The sequence below is a fragment of the Lissotriton vulgaris genome, chromosome 10 (assembly GCF_964263255.1).
Source record: "Lissotriton vulgaris chromosome 10, aLisVul1.2, whole genome shotgun sequence".
NCBI classification, from domain to species: domain Eukaryota; kingdom Metazoa; phylum Chordata; class Amphibia; order Caudata; family Salamandridae; genus Lissotriton; species Lissotriton vulgaris.
This window is the reverse complement of record NC_141698.1, coordinates 300990231-301010297: the sequence shown is the minus strand read 5'-3', so window position 1 is coordinate 301010297 and position 20067 is coordinate 300990231. Positions and strand designations below refer to the sequence as shown.

Sequence of the window (20067 nt, the reverse complement as noted above, 5' to 3'; positions counted from 1 at the left end):
CTTTTGTAAAGCTCAGTCTGTGTTATTCCCAGAGCTGAATACATTTCAGCCACAGGCTCTCTGTTACTAGACTGGCCATGACAAGTCTGATGTCACCACAAACATGAGTCTTTGAAGGGTATAGGTTTTATGGTCTGTACAGAAGACACTTACAATCCAGCCTCCTCCATCTGTATCCATGTCACAGAACACCGTCAGAGGCTGGCATCCCTTTGGGTAGATGGTGTACAAGCCACTCAGAATTATTTCTTTTCCGAGAAGCTCTTTGCAGTCTTTCGCTCCTGGGGAGGAAAAGGAATGAGAAGGAAATGATGTGGAAAAAACAGTTTGAGACAAGGCATCCTGAGGGGACAAAGTCTGCAACAAAAATGCTATTTATAATTCCTAGAAGCGGTACCATGTGAAGTTATTTTGATTTCTAGAAAGTTTTGCTAAGATTTAGACAGTATTCTCAAAACAGAAATTGAGAACTTTAGATTGGCGTGGCTGTCAAGCATAGGAAATATACCTCTCAGAATAAAAATACTAAAGTGAAGACGGAAAGTAGTTTATCAGAATTCAGTAGATGACACCTATTGATGTATCATTTATTTCGTACTTGTATAGAGCAGGTTGCCCAGATTTCGCCTTCTCACAGCACTTGGCAGGGTTACTTGTATGTCCCGGTAGATTCCCCTTTTCAAATCACAGTCATGTAGCGTAAATACAGGCACAAACAGTTGAAGCACCAATTTTTGCCCATTGACTTTTTTGCACTTTGCCTCCACTCATATCTTGCAAATGTTGCTATCATAAGCTTTTCTCAGTGGTAAAGATGAGTGCAAAAAGTTAAGTAAAAATAGGGATCAGTACACCCAAAAAGGTGCAGAAACTCTGGGGGCCCTTTTCACAAACTGTATTTTGCAGGATGTGAAGTTGTTCTAAAGCAGTACTATTGAATCATAATATACTACAAAATGCTAATCACTAACCTACTGGCAGAGATTGCCACCAACACCTATCCCATGTTTTCGGTGAAGAGATCTGTGCCCTCATATGCCTATGTTTTATTAAAACATGCGGAAGGTACATCGGCTAGTGGCAGGCATATTGGGAATATTTACTACAGAATTTGATTGGTTTAGGGAAATGTAAGCAGGGGTTTGGGGAGGGACATTCATTTTGAATTGGGTCATTATTTAATGCACAGTTAACTTAAATAGTTCATGTGCTGTAACATTGCATTTGATTAGTTCTGGGTTTATAATCCACTTTTGAAATTACTTTACACCTATATTTTATATTAAAATAATTGTAATATTTTGTTGTAAGAATAATACACTTTATTATTTTTCACTAAACTTTCCCATAGGGAGGCATCTGCCATGCTCTCGATAAATGTCACCTATGAAAAGTTATTAGTAGTAACTTTTCAGTTGGAAATACTGTTGTAGGAAGCGGCGCACGGGGGCGAGCAATGTAGGTCTATGCTCCGAAAGGGTGAGTATCAAAAGAGTGTAGATTTCAACCTAGGTGCAGTAGTAGATTTTCACGAGTACATTTACACATGTATATTTGCCTTTGAAATAGACAATAGAAGAATACAGTCTCCATTTTTTGCAACATACCCTATCAATAATACACCTGATACCTGGCACAAATATTTTTTGTGCCTGCTATTAAATCTGGGGCCTCATTTATGAGGCCTTGCGTCAGTTTTGCGCTTCCGATGTGTCACTTTTTATGACGCATCGGCAGTGTACAACATGCCTCCTATTGCGCACTATTTACAAAGTGACGTTTCTAAGCGGATGTGTCACTTTGTAAACCCCTGTGCTACATTATACCTGCGTCAGGTATAATGTATGCAGGGGGGGAGTTCCCCCGCAAAAAGCCTAGTAGAAGTGACGCAGTGAAATCTATGAGATTTCACTGCATCACTTCTAGGACGCCGTTGCGTCAAATACTTGTGCCTGCCTCGCAGCAGACGTAAGACTGTCGCAGGCCCTTTCACATGGGGCTTGCCCCATGTGAAACAACGCATTGCTGGAGTTGTGTCACTTTTGTGACACACTCCAGGAATGCGTCACTTTTGCGCTTACAGATACGTCAGAAATACTGACGTATCTGTAACTTCTTGCGACATGATGCGTCATATTATAAATATGACGCATCAATCATGTCGCAAGGAGTGCGCACTGAGAAGTGACGCATCGCTGCTTTCACGCAGTGATGCGTCATTTCTCATAAATGAGGCCCCTGGTGACTAATGGCCTGCTTCAGAGTTTGACGTGTACTCTGTCATGAAAAGTATCCCGTCCACTGTATTGCAAGTGCGTTAAGATGCAGTGCACTTGTAATAATGTGAGAAGAAAATCTCTCACATTTGTGACGGAGGACATGTCCGCCAAATTCTAAATCAGGACCTGAATGATCCTGAAAGCCAGAGAAGGGTTTTTAAATAAACCAGTCTTGCATCTGCAGAGTAGAATGCCACATGTCCATACAGACATACATGACCATACATGTCCTAGACCAGTGGTAATTGCTCTCTGACATATTTCTAAATAGAACTTGGAGCCACAAAGTTTGGTCTAAAGTGTGTGCAATCATACGTTCTATTATAAAACTGTTTAGTTATGATGGCCAGATTCAAGATGCTTTGCAAGAATCCTATACCCTCATCAAACAGCTGAACTATATATGGCAAATTGTTTACAAGCCATGACAGCATCACATGCAAAGGACTCTGGGCCACATTTAGCAGTTTCTCACATAGCGCAGTGTAGCAGCCGCAAATGCCGTGCTGCGCTGTGTGAGGAGAGAGCTGGACAGCGACATATTTACCGAAATATGGCACTCTCCTACCCTCTCCCTAAAGCCGGCACAGAAATGTGTGGCCGTGTGCCATGGACACACCTTTGCACCATAGTTCAATGGTGTCTCCATAAGTCTTGCATAGGTTTTGTACTGGAAGGATACTGTTCCAGTACAAAATACTATGCTCTGACTAACTTCAAATATTTTGCCACTTTGTATGAAAAATAAAGGAGAAAAAAATCGTTTCTCCTTCATGGCATCTATCTGAAATGGGCATTATTTCTTATGCTAAACCTTGTCTACTTTTTTAAGTAAATAGGGTTCAGAGTTAAAACCCTTGGGTGGTTGCATAGGAATGCCTATTTGTAATGAAAAATATTTCACACAGTAATTCCTTCATCTTTTACATCTGGCTCACAATCTCTTTTCCCTCTACAACACTTTTCTTTCCTCTATTTGTCAGCTTCACTAAACTACACAGAATTTCTCAGACAATATGATCACTTGAGCACTGTGCAGTTCCTCCACTGTCACCCAAAGCACTGACTGAATTTTTCACATTCAATAAAATGAACACACTGAATACTCAATTATATACTTAAAGCAGATTTCTACCCATTAGAAATATCCTATAGGCCTACGAACTGTCTGTCACTTGAATTATTTAACATCATTTTGAATTGTTGGGGGAACATGGCGGTCGGAAGCTAAAGGCCGCAGGCGGAGCCCCTGAGATGTGCGGCGTGCGGGAGCTACGCTGATGGTGTCAGCTGATTCTGCCGACTCTGCCTCTGATTCCGCCTCTAGCTGCACTCCGCTCCATTCCGTTTCCTCACTCGCCTGCAGTTGCTGCCGCTTCGCCTCGCCTTAGCCTCCACGAACAACACGGAGAAAGAAACGGGGAAAAGCTTTTCGGTAACATGTTCGGAGGAGGACTTTGAAAACGGAGGCAGGTAACTTGTGGCTCGTGTGGGGGGGAGTCCTTTCCTCCCTCGCCGTCTTTGGCACTTCGGCAGAAGAGGTGTACTACCGAGAGGGAGAGAGCCCTTAGCTTTGGGGGTTCTGTTGTCTGTTTCACCGATTTTTACTTACTGCTCGGACACAGTTAATGCTGAAGCACGCCAGTGGTGTGTGAGAAATTCGGGACTGTACCACTCTTGGCCCCTAGCTGTGAGTTTATTTGGGATCTCATCAGGCCCGGTTCTAGAGGGTGGGCCGGGTGGGCCAGGCCCACCCAAACATGAGCCTGGCCCACCCAAACATGAGCCTTGGCCCGAGGCTTGATGTGAGCCATTTTTTTACCCCCACCAGTGTTCGGACTGGCTCTCCTGATCGTAATTTGAGAGGCTGCTGCAGCCTCTGTGCAGCCCAGCACAGATTATCGCGGCCCATTGTCACATATAGAATGACAATGGGCCAAACCCAGCATTCACAGCATGTGGTGGGAGCTCCCGCCCTGGCCTTAGGGCGGAGATCTTCAAACTGTGGGTCCGTGGCTGCAGTCCCAGGAGGGCTCAAATGCCGCTTTAAGGGCCTTATTTATGAAGGCCTTGCGCCACCGGTGCGTGTCTTTTTCCCATTTTAAAAGTCACGTAAAAGTCGCGCAAGACCTTCATAAATAAGGCCCCAAGTACTTAAGAATAAAGATGGCCTGGAAGAGCAACTTTTCGTTTTTTTTGCGTTTCCAGGCTGTCTTCATTTACATGACACTTGACGTGTCATGAAAAGTATGGCAGCTGTGATCCTGAACCTTGGGGTGGCAAAGTCAACAGCTTTGCTAAAAACAGCACAATATTTTATAAGTATTTTGTTGTATGTACACGTTCGGCAACTGCACTTAAAATAATGCTCACGCCTACAAGTGAAGAGGTGTTAAATAAATGCACATTAAAACTAATTGAAGGGACACACACATCTTCACATTATGAAACTTGGTTAATGTGATCCCCGAAGATGTCTTCATGAGAACAGAGTCACAAAATTGAATCCAGGATGGTGCAGTGCTTGATCGTGACATATGTATTTATGTAGTTTTACGGTCCCAGCATGTAACAGAAAGCAATGTGAATATATAGGGTATTATTCTAAAATTGTAATAAACACTGTATAACATAGGTGGCCACACAATGATTGAGTATGTGATCAGGACCAATGGAATTATCTGTCAGGGGAGCACCTAAGACAAATTATGCAGTATAATGCGGCACATTTTTAACTAGTATAAGTTAATTTTTTTTTTTTTTTTTTTACTTGGTAGTACTGTCTGGGCAAAGATTTCACCTCGTTAGTACCAATTTAACAGCCAAATACAGAAATAAGCCACTGAAAGTTGGCCAGTTACCCTTTGAAAAGGGCTTCCAATGTGCGCAAACACGTCACCATGTTTTTTTGTGACTTTTGATCCATTTGAGCTTCAAGCAATTGTTTTTTAAATCAGCATGTTAAACTGCAGGTGGTGAATTTTGTGGCAAATACATAATTATGTGAAAAATGTCACGGCTGCAGAATCTCATAATTCCAGCAGCCTTGTATAAGAAAAAACAAGTGGTTTAGTTAGAACTTCACTTTTTTTTGTGTTGCGATATAGTTACAACTTCCTCAGTCTTTCATTATTCTAATGTTGCTAAAAAGAGTTAGCTTGGGCAGATATACATTTTTATTAGTAAAGCCAACCCACCAACCTTTGGGGTACTTTAAATCCTGAGTTTTTGCTTCTTCAGACCATACCCTCTTAAAATATACTGCCCACCAGTATGGATGACGTGAGTCCTACTCCTTCTAATCCTCATTGGCTTATGTGACATTCCCTATAACTGATATACCTACTTGCATAATAAATTATCTCTGTATAATGTGTGTGTGATGTGAAGTACTGTGACACCCTACACTGATGAGTATATTGCTATACAACAAATGAAATGCATATGAGATAGGGGCTACAGAGGGATGAAGGGCACTGTTAGGGTGGTACTAATGGTATTTACAGCGAAAGAGGTCATTGGTGGGGCGCCAAACAAGACTTTCACACTAGTGCTAAAGCCGGCCCTGTCTGCCCTTTCATTTTTTTGTTTATTTAATTAGCAGTAAGGTCATGAGTGTACAAAGACTGTTTGGTTGGCCTTCTGGGATTACCCAAACTAGTTATGCCCACTCTTTCCTTCTCCATATATGCTGCATTAGCTGCAATGCAGCCGGCAATGAGAACATGCCTCCACATAAGCCCCAGGCTGGGCGGCGTCCCGACCAATCACAACACTGCTTGCAGTGTTGTGATTAGCTTTGGGGAGGGAGCCTGGCTGCCTGCACCCTGTTCCTGCTAGAGGCAGGAGAGCAGGAGCCGAGAAGACGTGGGACCCGGCAGGGGGAAAGGTAAGCTAAATTTTTTAATAATAATAATTATTAAATTAAAAACCCCCGCGTGAACCCCCTGCACCGTGTGAACCCCCTCCCCCCTCGTCCTCCGCCCGCGATTCATGCCGGCCGCGACTGCCGCAGTGGCCCACCCGAATGTACCATTGGCCCACCCAAATAAAAATTCCTGGAGCCGGGCCTGGATCTAATTATGGATGGCCAGGTAGAGTACTCTGCTCTGATGCCTCACTAGCCTACAGTGTTGTCGTCTCAGGAAGGCAGGGTGGAATGCAGCTGTAGCAAAACTGAGAAAAGCTTTTTCTTGGCAACACGTTATTTTTCAAGCTCCCTTGCTTCGGTTTCTTTTCACTGCCTACTGCTCGGACGCAGTTGACGCTGAGAACACCAATGGTGTGAGAGCGACACAGCGAGAGAACAAACAACAGTAGAGTAACAGCGACGGAGGTGCCGGTCTTATCAGGGTGCCGCATCTTGGAAGTAGCAAAAAATGGAGGGAGCAAGCCCCTAGCATCCTTGGGGGGGCCTCACGAGGCAACAGCATCTCAACAGCCACTGCAGCGGTTCCTCTGCCCAAAAAGAGCGTGGTCAGAGCGAGGGAGGGAGAAGGACTCGAGGGTGGCGAATTGTCAACACTGCCCCACGATTTCAGCATACCAGACACCATAAACTGCGATTTATTGTGGGGACACAGGTTCCCAGGGATCAGAGAAACAAACAGAGGGCAAGTCGGAGGACAAGTTTGGGGGTTTTTAAGGATCTATAACAACAAGGGGCAGCCTAACAGGGCACAGTGTATGGAGAGCAAGGCAGGGACTGAGCTGGACCGCAGTCCCTTAAAAAGTAAAGGCGATATTTTACCGAAATACGCCTTGGGGAGATATACCCTGCGGAATAGAGCCCTAGTAATTCCACCAGGCCAACCCAAATCAAGGGAAGGGCTACCTCTAATAGCAGAGATTAAAGCTGGGAATAGCCGAACACGAGGGAAAGAAATTAATAGCCTACAAGAGACACCGCAGGATATCCTACAGGATACACCCAGCAAAGGAAAGAGGAAAAGCAAAAAACAGAAGAAAGCCTGTTTTTCAGCAAAATTAAAAATAACACCGTCACTAAAATCATACTACAAGATTTGTAGTACCTCTTCCACCTCTTCCACCTCAACCATCGCTACCTCCATTTCTACCCTCACTTCTGAACCTACTTTGGATCTCCATCAAAACGAAAATATGTCAACCAAGGGAAACACAACTCTGGACAGTCCAGCCCCCTGTTTAAAACCTACAAGTGTGGGCAGTAAGACAAGCGACCCATCCCCTGATAGAGCAGGGCACGCCTCGATTCAAGAAGGCCCAACAGAGATACACCCATCAGTGGAACTTTCAAACAGCTTCTCAGCTCTTGCCATACAAGACCTGGATATGACCCCAGATATTGAAGGGGTAGAAGGCAATGAAGGTTCATCAGCCCAAACTGAAGCTCAAGAGCATGCTATTGCGGTACAGAGTATCCCATCCCATCCCATCCCATCATCCCCCAATCTGTCGACCCATGACAGCTCTGATATCTTAGATCTTTCTGATACCCGGCAGAAAGACTCTAGTGCACTTTCGCCCTCTCATACTGCCATCCCTGGGACCCTAGCGGATATCCTGCTGAGCCTACGAGACGATATAGGCAGTAGATTCGACAATATAGGCAAAAGGTTTACAACTTTAGAAGCGAACCAAGAGGCTATCCTATCATCTTGTGACCTTCTATCATCTAGAGTCGAGGAGATATCATTAAGGACCGATGCCTTGGAGGCGGAGATACCGAAAATAAAGGAATCCATTAAGACTTCCTCCTCCACGTTGAGTGAGGTGATCCGGCAAAATCAGGAGCTGCAGGATGATATTAAACGGCTTGAGAACCATTCCAGGATAAATAATTTGAAACTATTGAACATTCCGGAGGACACTGAGGGTGGCGACATAAAGAGTTTTGTAGTTTCTTTCTTAAAAACCCACATTCTAAAAGGCTCAGATGAAGATCTGGATCTGTCATCAGACATACAAAGAGTCCATCGAGACCCATATAGAAGAGCACCTGGAAAAGATCGCCCTCGGAAAATACTGGTCAATTTTCTAACATACTCCGTCAAAGAGAGGATATTTTCTCTTGCCTTAAAAGCCGGTCAACTGAAATGCAACTTGACTTCCACCCTATTTTCCTTTTCTATCCGGTCGGACGTGTCTCATCGAACAGCAACAAGACAATGGGAAAGGGTAGAAGGATGACCATATTGAATCAACTAGGCACTAAGTCCCAACTTAGGTTTCCGGCATCCCTTCGCATCATGTGGGATAATCACATGTACAATATGCGACACATAGAGGAGGGTGATGCACTAATCGATAAGATTAAGAAGGGAGGCGATGGGGAGAAGGAAGAAAATGTTGATAGCGGAGGTGGAGCGGTCTGTAAAGCACAGTAAGCATAGTATAATCCGATTTGATGAATAATAATTTGAGTAAATTATCCATGGATTTGAGGAGGCGGAGAGAGGTAGGGTCGAGGCTGGCACTACTCAGCGGTTAGCTTTATTATTTTTTCTTATCTTTTCTTGTTTTTTCCCGCTTTTTTTTTCAATTATGTTACATAAGACCGCACATCGGGGGGGGCTCTGACTGAGGGCGGACGCCCAGGAGTAAGGGAGGGTTCCCCAGGGTAGAAGTAGTAAGGAGGGGGGTCACAGGGGGTTAGAAGGGGTGGGGGGTAAGGGGGGTGCACAGGTGGGGTTGCAGAGGGAAAAAAACAAAAAATGTCCTTATAGCCCGTTTTATCATTTTTAATCATGATAGCGCAGGCCATCGAGTGTAGAGGAGCGAAGAGGTTAGTTAAAAAATAAATACTATAAAGATAAAGGTAATATCTTGGAACGTCAACGGGATGCGGTGCAGTAGAAGGGCGCGGCAAATTATGAAATATCTAGAGCAATCGGCAGCACATATACTCCTTATACAGGAAACGCACTTGAGTTACTCAGAGACCAAAGACATCTTTGGTAAGTTCAAATGGATAGAACATTTCTTTTGTTCACAAAATACGACACATAATAAGGGGGTAGCTGTTCTGCTAAGGAAGGGAGATAATTGTACCATTAAATCTGTTTTAACTGACTGTACGGGCAGGTGGATCAGGTGAGAGTAGGATGGGGGGAGACTGAAGTCACTTTTGTATCTTACTATGGTCCCAATGTAGACGACCCCTCTTGCCTGCTTAAAGTTCAGGCCAATTTGATAGAGGTTACAACTCCTGTAATAGTCGGGGGTGATTTTAATGTACTCCTCAATCCTGCTCGATAGATCAAATCATAGAAAGCAGGTGACAGCTCCGCACACAAGGCGAGTAAGGATTAGCATGATCCATGATCTGGGACTGGTCGACATCTGGGATGTCAAAAGAGGAACGGGGGCTGGGTACACCTACTTCAGCAAAAAACATGGCCACTCTTCACGAATAGACTACGTTCTTACGGATAAAGCAGGCCTAGATAACGTGGGAGGGATCTCCGTTCTGCCATGTATCCTTTCGGACCACGCTCCTATAACGTTCTCTTATAAAGGAAATGCAGATAAACCCCCCTACCGGTGGACTCTAAATAGAGCTATGTTGTTAAATCAGGATTTAATCTGCAATATTAAGGAGTCTACCTCTTTGTTTTTCCTAGATAATGTTGGGTCCACATCCCCCGAGTACGTGCGGGATGCCTTTAAGGCCTATATACGTAGAGCACTCCGCAGCTGGATCCTAGATAGGAACAGGAAAGATAGGCAAGGATTCAAAAACTTGGAAATGGAGGTAGCTAGACTTGAGGAAGCAAGGTCGAACTCCCAGGGGGAAGAAAGTCTTCAAATTCTCAAAGAACTAGACTGAGTTCGCTCTGATTATAAAACCAAGCTAGATGAAAAAGTGAGATCACAGTGGGAGGTGCATTGAATGGAACACTATGAATACGGGGAAAGAGCAAGTGCGACCCTGGCAGGGAAGATAAAAGCTGATAGAGCAAAGAACAACATTAATAAGCTAATAATTGACTAGACAGGTGCCACGTCTAGTAAACACAAAGATATGCAGCAGTGTCTGGTATCTCTCTTTTCCCAACTATACAAAGAAGATGGTACATCGGATATTAATAGTATCAATACATGGTTAAGCAATAAAGCTCTACCATTGTTAACTGAGGAAGGCCAGGAGACGCTAGAAAGGCTGATTACTGTCGAAGAAATTAGGCTTCAAATTAAAAAGATCAGGAACAACAAAGCGGCAGGGACCGACGCCCTACCTGGAGAGGTCTATAAAGTCCTAGAAGAAATAATTATACCTAGATTGCACAAGTTATTTAATTATGTATATGTACAGAAGGGGGGAATCCCCCAGTCCTGGAGGGAAGCAACAATTGTGCTCATAATAAGATCTAGAAAGAGCCCCCTATAGGCTGATTCCTTCCCTGCTGAATGGGGATTATAAGATCTTTACCGGTATTTTAGCAGGGAGATTGGTCAAGGTAATACCACAACTAATAGGAATAGAGTAGAAAGGTTTCGTCCCGGGCCGGTACATCCAAAAACAAACTTTGCAATTAATAGGATGTATAGATTGGGCAGTGGCACAGGCAGAACCTCTCGCAGTGGCCGCATATGACGCAGCCGAAAAAGCGTTTGATCACGTCAGCTGGGTCTTCCTTTGGGAAACCCTTAGAGTAATGGGGTTCGGACCACTGTTTATAAACTCTCTAATAAGGTGTTACGAGGGAGCATCGGCCGCTATTCTCCTTGATGGCATATTGACACCTAAATTTGAAACCCAGAGAGGAACTCGTCAGAGGTGTCCTATCTCCCCCCTGTTATTTAACATATATATTTAACCTCTAGCTCAAACACTTAGATTAGACACCCAAATCACTCCGTTCTGTGTACAAGATCTTAACATTAAATTTGCTCTGTATGCAGATGATTTATTGATTTACAACAGCAATCCCATAGATGTCCTCCCCAAAGTAGAAAACATCTTGTGTGATTTTGGCAGGTACTCCTGGTACGCATCAACCCCGCTAAAACTGAGATAATGTGTTGGGGACTTGAAGGCTGGGACAGAAGCGTCAGCACAGGATTCAAATACCTGGGGATAAATATAGAGCAGGATGTGGTGAATATCCCTTCAACAAACCTAAGGAGTCAACGTCTTGACGCCAGTCTTAAAATGTGACATTTAATGATTGTTCAGGCTGCTACTCAAAACAGTGTGCGGAGACACCCTGCATGGTACGAGGAAAATATGTAATCTGCAATGTGTGTGCGTGATCATAAATACAGCTCCTGTGGGTTGCCTGTGTGATACATATTTGCATAAATCAAAAGCATAATGTACGAGAAAACGGGTGAGTAAAGAGTGATTGAGTGGGGCCATACCACATGTTAATAAGTGAATACTCCCAAGAAGATTTGTGTGTTCTTAAATCAGACCCACAACCAAACTATTACTCATTTGTCACAACAAGCCTGCATTGTGTTGTGGTGGGAGTAGCAATGGTATAGAGAGTGGCGGCTCCTTAACTAAGGAGTATTTTTTTGCAGCACTCCAAAAAACGAAAAATAAAATGATAATAACGCAATGTTATTATCATTTTATTTTTCCGTGCTCAGGCAGCTTGGTGGGGCGGGCTGCCCTGCTCACTGAACAGGGCAGAGAGTAGTGCTTTGCCCACTTCAAGTAAGCATGAATGTTTTGCTGGTACGTTTGGCACAGCCGAACACTCATGCACACTTTGCATGTTCTCCGTCCAGGCTGCACTACAGCCTGGGTGGAGAAAAATACCCCAGGCTTCCATTCTTTGGCTGAGCGCTGAACCACAGCTCTCAGACCAATCAGAATGCTCCATTGCAGCGTTCTGATTGGTTAAGGGAATTTGGGTGGGTGCTTCCTGATTCTGCCTCCTGTTAAGCAGAAAGAAGGAAGAGAGGACGAAAAGGACCCAGGAGAGGCAGCGGCTGGATAGCAGGCCGACGGGCAGGCAGGTAAGTATTTTTTTTTTAACCCCTCTCCCGCCTCACTAATGCCATTGGCGAGCAGCCACTACTGGGTATCAAACTATGCTATTCCAAACCCCACACAGTGTACATGCAGCACAGTGGCTGTTCTTTGTAACATAAAATCAGGAGCAGAAAATTCCAAATTAATAGCTGCAAAAATTAAATATTAAAAAAATCCAAACATATATTAGCACAAGTATACACTCGCAACCAGCTGTGAAGCGAGGTGTCTATTGTGAGCATCTTCTATTTTCCACTATTTAAGGGGAAAGCACGTGCTCTTCATTTAAAATGTTTATGGAGGATGGAAAATACTTCATTAGGTAAAAGAGGTACTTATTGACAGAAATATTTTTTTCAGTTTATTAGCTCCTGTTTATATGTCATTTCCCATCAGAACTTGGTTTAGAATAAAACCCCTTTACAATGTATAAGTATTTCAAGAAATTCAGATCTAGAAGAATTCAGCTGGTCTTCAGCCCTTTTCTTAATACAATTATTTGTCAGGGATGTGTGAAATTAAGTTACCGTTTTAGTGAACATTCACCAAATTCTACGAGAAGAGTGAAATATGATTTGGCGTTATCCCATGTAATTTTTTAAGGGAGTGCCCAACCATGAAAAAAAAGCATGACAACAGCAGAAAATTGCAGAAAGTAGATTTTGTTTGCATAATCCATTCTCCTGTAAGTATATTGCAAGACTCTTTTTTAAGAGGGTTCTATCCTTTAAAAAATGGTTAACCAAAATTAAGCAATGCGAAATTTCAAGAAATTCTGTCAATTTCACATACAAATGGAAAAAGAAAAATTGATAGACAAAATGCTGAACAATATCATACATTCATCCAAGTAAAGAGATCTGGGCCTAAAACAATATTTTTTGCTCTCCATGCCATTCCGGATAAAACCCAGCCACATGCAATTCAGTCTTGACCCTGCTCCCCAGGGGAACAGGCCAGGCCGAACTGCCAGGTCAGGTCCCCCATGGACTGGAAACAAGAATCCTGGTACCTGTTTTGGTGATTTGCCCCTCATCAGCCAGGCTAGCTTGACTCCAATGGCATGGAGAGCAGGGGTGGCAAAGTGAGCTGAAGAACAATGATGGATTCAACCCAGATCTGTTACTGGAAGTGAGTGTCTGAAAAGTTCCAGCACTCCATCCATCATCTCCTTGTGTTTGCTTTGCATGCCCTAAGTTGACAGGTATGCCCAGATGTGGGTCCCTTGCTCACTTTGCCACTGGATTCAAGCTAGCCTGGCTGATGAGCAGTGTTACCTTGAAACTGGTCCCAGGATGCTTGTTTCCAGTCCAAGGAAGACCTGGCTAGGCAGTTTGAGCTGGACTGTTCCCATGAGGAACAGGGTCAAGACTGATGTGCATTTGAATAGGTCTGAACTTGGGTGGTGAAGTGAGCTAAAGAACAATTATGGGTTCATTCCAGATCTGTGAATGGGGGTGAGTGCCTGGAAAGTTTCAGCGCTCCATCCATCATCTCCTTATGTTTGCTTTGTTCACCCTAAGTTGGCACGGTATGCCCAAATGTGGCTCCCTTGCTCACTTTACCACAGGATTCAGGCTAGCCTGGCTAATGGGGGTTGTTACCCAGAGACCGGTCCCAGGATGCTTGTTTCCGGTTCAGGGGAGACCTGGCATGGCAGTTTGGGCTGGACTGTTCCCATGAGGAACAGGGTCAAGACTGATTTACATATATCTGGGTCTGAACTGAGGTTGCGAAGTGAGCTAACGAATGATGGATTCAATCCAGATCTGTGACTGGGGGTGAGTGTCTTGAAAGTTTCAGTGCTCCGTCCATCATCTCCTTTTGTTTGTTTTGGGAAACTAAATGCAGCGCCTGTTCCTCCACGTCAACCTTAGTGCAGCCGCATTTTCCAAGCATCACACCTGCGTGCTAAGTCTTCATCAACGTTGCCCAGTAGTAAGAAAGAGAGGCCGCATGTCTGGAAATTGATGCATCTTCCCCCCTCATGGTAAGGAACCGACGCATCATCTCACCTGACAGTAAGGAACCAACTCATCACCTCGCCTGTGTTGCAGCAAGGAACTGACGCATCCACCTCCCATGGAAGTAAGAAACCAACGCATCACTTTGCTTTTCCGACGCCTCACCTCCCCTGCACCTGTTTTGCCTTTGATTTTGACTCATCCCAGGTAGTTTGTGATTAAAGTGATGCATTCCTAGTTTTCTATGCCTGAACCACTTTAAACCTTTTAAATGTAATATAATTGCTTATGTATGGTGGATTTTTGTCATTTTGGCCTTGTTTTGCTTAGATAAATATTGGTTATCTTTCTAAAGTGGTGTGGTGTCCATTTTCAGTGTTTTCACTCTGTTACTGTTTGTTTATGTACAAATACTGTACACATTGCCTCGGAGATTAGCCTGACTGCTCGTGCCAAGCTACCAAGGGGTGAGCAGGGGTTATCTTGGGTGTGTAACTCCCTTACCATGACCAGAAGGAAAGGTCCCAACTTGGACAAGGTGCAAGCTACTGCCAACTAGAGACGCCCATTTCTAGCCCAATGTGTATCTCGTTTAGATTTCAGTGTGTGTGTAATATAAAGACAAGTGTTTTATACAGACGGTGTGGAGTCTTTTTGTGGTGTATACAGTGTGATTGAGTGTGGTGTTGTGCAAATACTTTTCACTCGAGCCCTGAGGATAAGCCTGACTGCTTAGTCCCAAGTTACTGTAGTGTAGTTCCTAGTTTCCCACTAGGCCCTGCGCATTGGAATAACATAAACAGTAGTATCGACGTGGAACTGCTTATATTCCAGGCCTCCACTGACTATGCTAAACTTAATTGGGTTGTGTTACCAACTAGCTCAGAGGTCACTGGAAACTTTCTTCTCTGCATAGGAAGTGATCAGCTTCCTTGGCACAGACAAGAAGGGATTCAGCTTTCCAACAACCGTGCAACATGACAACTTTGCTCCTCAGATCAAGAGTCGATCTCTAGGGTCGTGTGAAACAATAGACATAGATTTCACTCAGTCAGTCTAGTGCAGTTTACTTTCACAGTATGTAGAGAATAGAGAGACGGGCGTGTATCAATAAAGGGTTAACATTTATTGAACAGTCTTTCTTCTCATACAAGAGAAATGTATTGCCACAATTGCAATAACTGTTATTATAAAAAGTACGTACAGTAAGATAAGAATAGCGAAATAGAACTGTAAAAGCATTGATATGGTTTCTTAGCCATACAATGGTTTAAAAGTAATAAAACATATATACAGTCATATATACATTAGGCTAACATACTCAACTGGTGCTTCTAACTACGCCTACCCCAGTGTGCCTGACCTAAGCCTAACACGTGAGAAGGGGGAGTAAGTAAGTAGCTTAAGTTAAGTTGGTTTTGCCAAGGTTTGTTTCAAGAATTCTCGTCTAAGGGTTTAGTCAACACCATACCTCTGAATAGAATGATGGAGGATTGGTATCTCCTTCAGGGGTCTCTCTCGATATCCCAGTCACCTGCGAGGGTAAACTGGAAGCGCCGGGACTGGATTTCTCTGCACGAGAAATGCAGCGGCTTCTCTCAGCGCGTCGAGGAAGGAGGGGTGACAGCGTCCGCGGGCAGCTGGGCTGGATGTCTTCGCAGAGGACGGCTGCACGGCTCCTCAAGCGTACTGCACCATAGGTCGCGCTGTAGCGGCGATAATGGTAATCAGTAGCTTCACCACCACAGGATAGCAGGCTGCAGCGACAGAGTGCTAGTTTTTACCAACACGGGGTCATGCAGGCAGCTGGCATCAGCAACATGTTCGCTCATTGCTTAAGGCAACGTTGGTAATATTTATACCTGACAGGTGCCGGGTTTGACGCAAGTTTGCTGGACATAAGACGTCAATTAAAGATGTCACTAGGAAGTGATAGTTATCAGTTGCTCATTAGAGTTCCATTACTAATCAAAACATAGCAAGCGGGGATTTCCAGGTTTGCTAAGTTTTTATCTTGTTGAAGAACTCGGAGTGTTATCTAGGAATATCAGATAGTGACTGCTGCTCTGTCATTGCACTAATTGGTCGCAAAGGAAGTAGCAGAGAGTCATGCTGGAATGTGGCTCTGTGGCTCTGCTCGTGTGAGGCCAGAGATGACTTTACAGAAAATCGCACTTGAACGGTTATGCCAATATAGGGAATAAATGGATTTATAGCCGAATAGGGGCATAAGGTCACAGTATCGATCAGGAACCTAGATAAGCACATGACACCCACTCCACGAATTCATGTCCATCAAAATTACTAAAACTAAGCAATTAGATGCATGTGTAACATTGCCCACCCCAAAATACATAAATGCATTCGAAATAGGCGTACTTGTAATACATGGAATTTAGGTACTGTACGTTTTTTTAAAGCATAGTAATCATTCAAAAGGTATTGCATATGGAATCAATGAACGATTATGCATAAAGAATTACACATGAAGTATCTCTGACAGAAGAAATGCGAGATAAATCATCACATAAAAATGCATTGTAATAATATGTGTGCTAGAGGCTGGTGTTATGTTGTTATGTCTCTAGATGTGTTTTTAGAAATAGAAGTGTGAAGCTTCTGTTCTCTAAGAATAGTTTTTACGTTAAGCAAAGAATTGTTCGTGCCAAAAAGAGAGGGTCAATATTTTTTTAAAAATTGTCCAATTCAAAGAAAAAATCAGTTTACCAAAGCTCCTGGCAGTTTTATGTTGATCAAAACTGAAGGCCGAATTCAGAGTTCATGGGAACGCCGTGTGTCGGAAAGCTTCTCAAAAGTTATTGTTTCTCTGTGGGTGAGAACATCGTATCAGACAGGCTCGCAAAGAATTGGTCTACAAAATCAGGTGATAGTTCAACCAAATTAGATAGCGCTGAAACTTGGCAGGTGTGAGAATGATTGCTGTCATCGAATGCAGGATCAGCAATGCTCACAGAACGTTGTACCTGGATGATGTTGCTTTTGTCACTCGCTCCACTGTTACCACTTGGCTGTAGTACAGGAGTCTCCACGAATGCCGTCATCAGGATTGGTAGCCGCTGGGGACAACACAATGCGTGAGCCGTTATTGGACTTAGCAAAGTATCGACGTCCATTGGTACTGCTGATGGAAGTGAAAGACAGATGTCCAACACGCATTCATCGCCGCAAAGCATACACCGTAGCACAGGTAAAATGCAATTTTGCCATATCGGTCTGAATGAAAGGAACCAGGTCATGTTTAGATCTCTCAGCCTGGCCAATCCGAGGACGTTAGTTATCCTGTCCCTGTAGCGCATTGCTAGGATTGTTTCTTCCATTCCCATGGGAGCTATGTCTGAGCCGAGGCTTGCCATAACGTAGCAGAAGGGTCAAAAATAGAATCCCTGCGATGAGTCCAACAAATAGTGGAATACCACCAAAGATGGAGTGCACAAAATTAGGAAAGATTCCCAAAATTGCCTGGAAGGGTGTTAGCAGTCCCGTAAAGACTGTCTTAAATATGCCTGGGATGCTTGTAGCACTAGACATGTTAAAGAGTTGGTCGAGCATTTGTACGAAATGCACGGGGCAATTTGTTGATAAAAGGTCATGGACCTCGGTAGCCGTCCTTGCGACTAGAAGATCATACGTCTCTTTAGATGACGTTATAGGCACTGTTGTCTGTAAAAGCACAGATTTCATTTTGCTTAATGTATCAATTCGTATAGAATAGAGATTCAGACGAGGCCAGAGGGGAGTCACTGTGTCTGGAGGCCCGCTCGGGAACAATGCTTGCATACAACATTTGACCATGGACGTTACTTCTACTAGATAACTTAGTCCGGGCGCGAGGCCACAGCACCTGTGATCCGTTCTTAGAATGTAACTCCCGTTTGCGAGTTGCAAAAAGAAGGGCTCTATCTGAGTTGCAGGTGTGACTAGCTGGTGGCATGAGAGGTTGTTTGAATTTCCATCACATGCTCCGTGTAAATTAATACCTTGACACAAAAGTATACCGCTTAGTGAGTGTTTACAATTGTCACCACTAAGAAATACATTTTTGTCGCTGTCACTATAGCAAGAATGAGTGTATGGTAATTTCCATTCGGATTTTACATATCCCTTACCCAATTGTTCATATTGGCCAGCAGGTATGTATTCAAGGCATTTATGAAATCGGAAAGTTGTTATCGGAATTGTGATAATTCCGTGTATTATCCATTCAATGACAGGGCTCTCTGACATTGTCAATGGTAATCTCTCGAGTTTCTCGATGCTCAAGATTGTATAGTCTGCTCCTTTCTGTGCCAAACTGATCTGTTTATCAGTAAGGTTAAAAATGGAAAATAATGACGTTGTGTTGATTAAACGCCAAGGCACATAGCCTGAACGAAGATTTTGCAGCGTCCAGCCTAGTTCTATAATAGAGCGTAATTGAGACTGGCCATGTTGTAACATTAGCAAATCTCTGTCTATCACATCAAAGGCAGAGGATACAATATTGTCCAAAGAATATATTCTGGAAGACAGAGTCATTAACCCATTGTCTACCACAGAAAGTGATTTTTCCAAATTAATACGATCAATTTCTCGTATCTTTTCAGCAGTTTCAATTTGCTTTACTTTCCAAGCCTCGTTGTAAGCAGCATAGATGCTGGTCGCTATGAAACGCTTTTGACGCTGTTTGCGTGGTCCAAGAATGAAATCGCGCAAATCAGCACCATCTTTTAATAAAGACAAGTGTTGCTTAATTTCAGCCAGTGTGGATGTAGTTAGCCATTCTAGGCAGAGTTTACCTACACTGTATGTGGTTATAATTCCTGGATGTTGTCTCTGGGAATATCTAGGGTCTAATCTGGTCATTTTTAAACCCTGTGTTTTATTCAGGAATCTATCTTGACAGCTATTTGTGTCTGTAGGCCAGATTAACCACTTTTTCCAATCAGGATGTGTTCTGTTGAAATTTAAAATGTGTAACACGTCTAACTCATTATCTGCAGTTGTATTCTCAGCTATTGGCTTTGGTATAGACGGTGTTTTAAGGTCTTTGTTCTTAGCTAGGCCAAGACAAGATGTTTGGTGTACAGTGTCATTTAAAAATAACATTTGTTCTGGTATCATGCAGGTTCTAAATAGTGCTTCTATGCCTTGCACCTGCCAATCTTTTGTACCCCAAATTGATTTCGTTTCAATATTATTTTTCCAATAATCAAAACCAAATGTCATCATTTTGTCATAAAATGCTTCTGAATATATCAATTTAGAATTTGTCAGCATTGTTTTCATGCCTGTTTTATCTAACAGTTTATAATAAAACGTTTCTGCATCACTGGTGTTAAACCCTGAAAAATATTTGAATTTCTCAAAAAATGCTTTAGAACTGCTTTTAGGTGGTGTAGAACAATGTTCCCATTGGTTATACATAAAAACATTTCTAGGCTGTGCAGATTTATGCAAGTAATGATCCCCATAGTGGGTATAACAGAATAACTGCTCATAACTAGATGAACCTTGTAAATAATCATGATCTGTGAATCTAGCTGACATTACTAAGTCAGACATCATGTCATTAATACTGTTAAAGTCCCAATCATCAGAGAATGTACTTGGTGTCACAAAGTCACTTAAGGAAACCTTTAGTTGATGAGGATACTTCAGGATTTCGACCGGACCATAGATCTCATAGTCTGTTTTCTCCCATACTACCCCACCAGGTATTGGAATTGCTGTGACATTTACTGTTGACAGTTCTCTTTTCTTCACGTGGGATGATCTGTGTGGTTTCAGGACTAGGTTGATGTTCTGACTTGCTGTGTCCATTGTAATATATTTTCCTTCAATGAATTTTCCCAAACAT

At 43.2% G+C, this 20067-nt stretch overlaps 1 protein-coding gene across 1 annotated transcript in view; it reads right to left on the bottom strand.

Moving 5' to 3' along the window:
* Positions 1–20067, bottom strand: part of LOC147685162 (uncharacterized) — a 164809-nt gene that overhangs the window by 22553 nt on the left and 122189 nt on the right. Inside the window, exon 7 of the mRNA XM_086939765.1 lies at positions 154–281. Coding sequence (XP_086795891.1) covers positions 154–281 — 128 coding nt within the window. The remainder of the gene's footprint in view (positions 1–153; positions 282–20067) is intronic.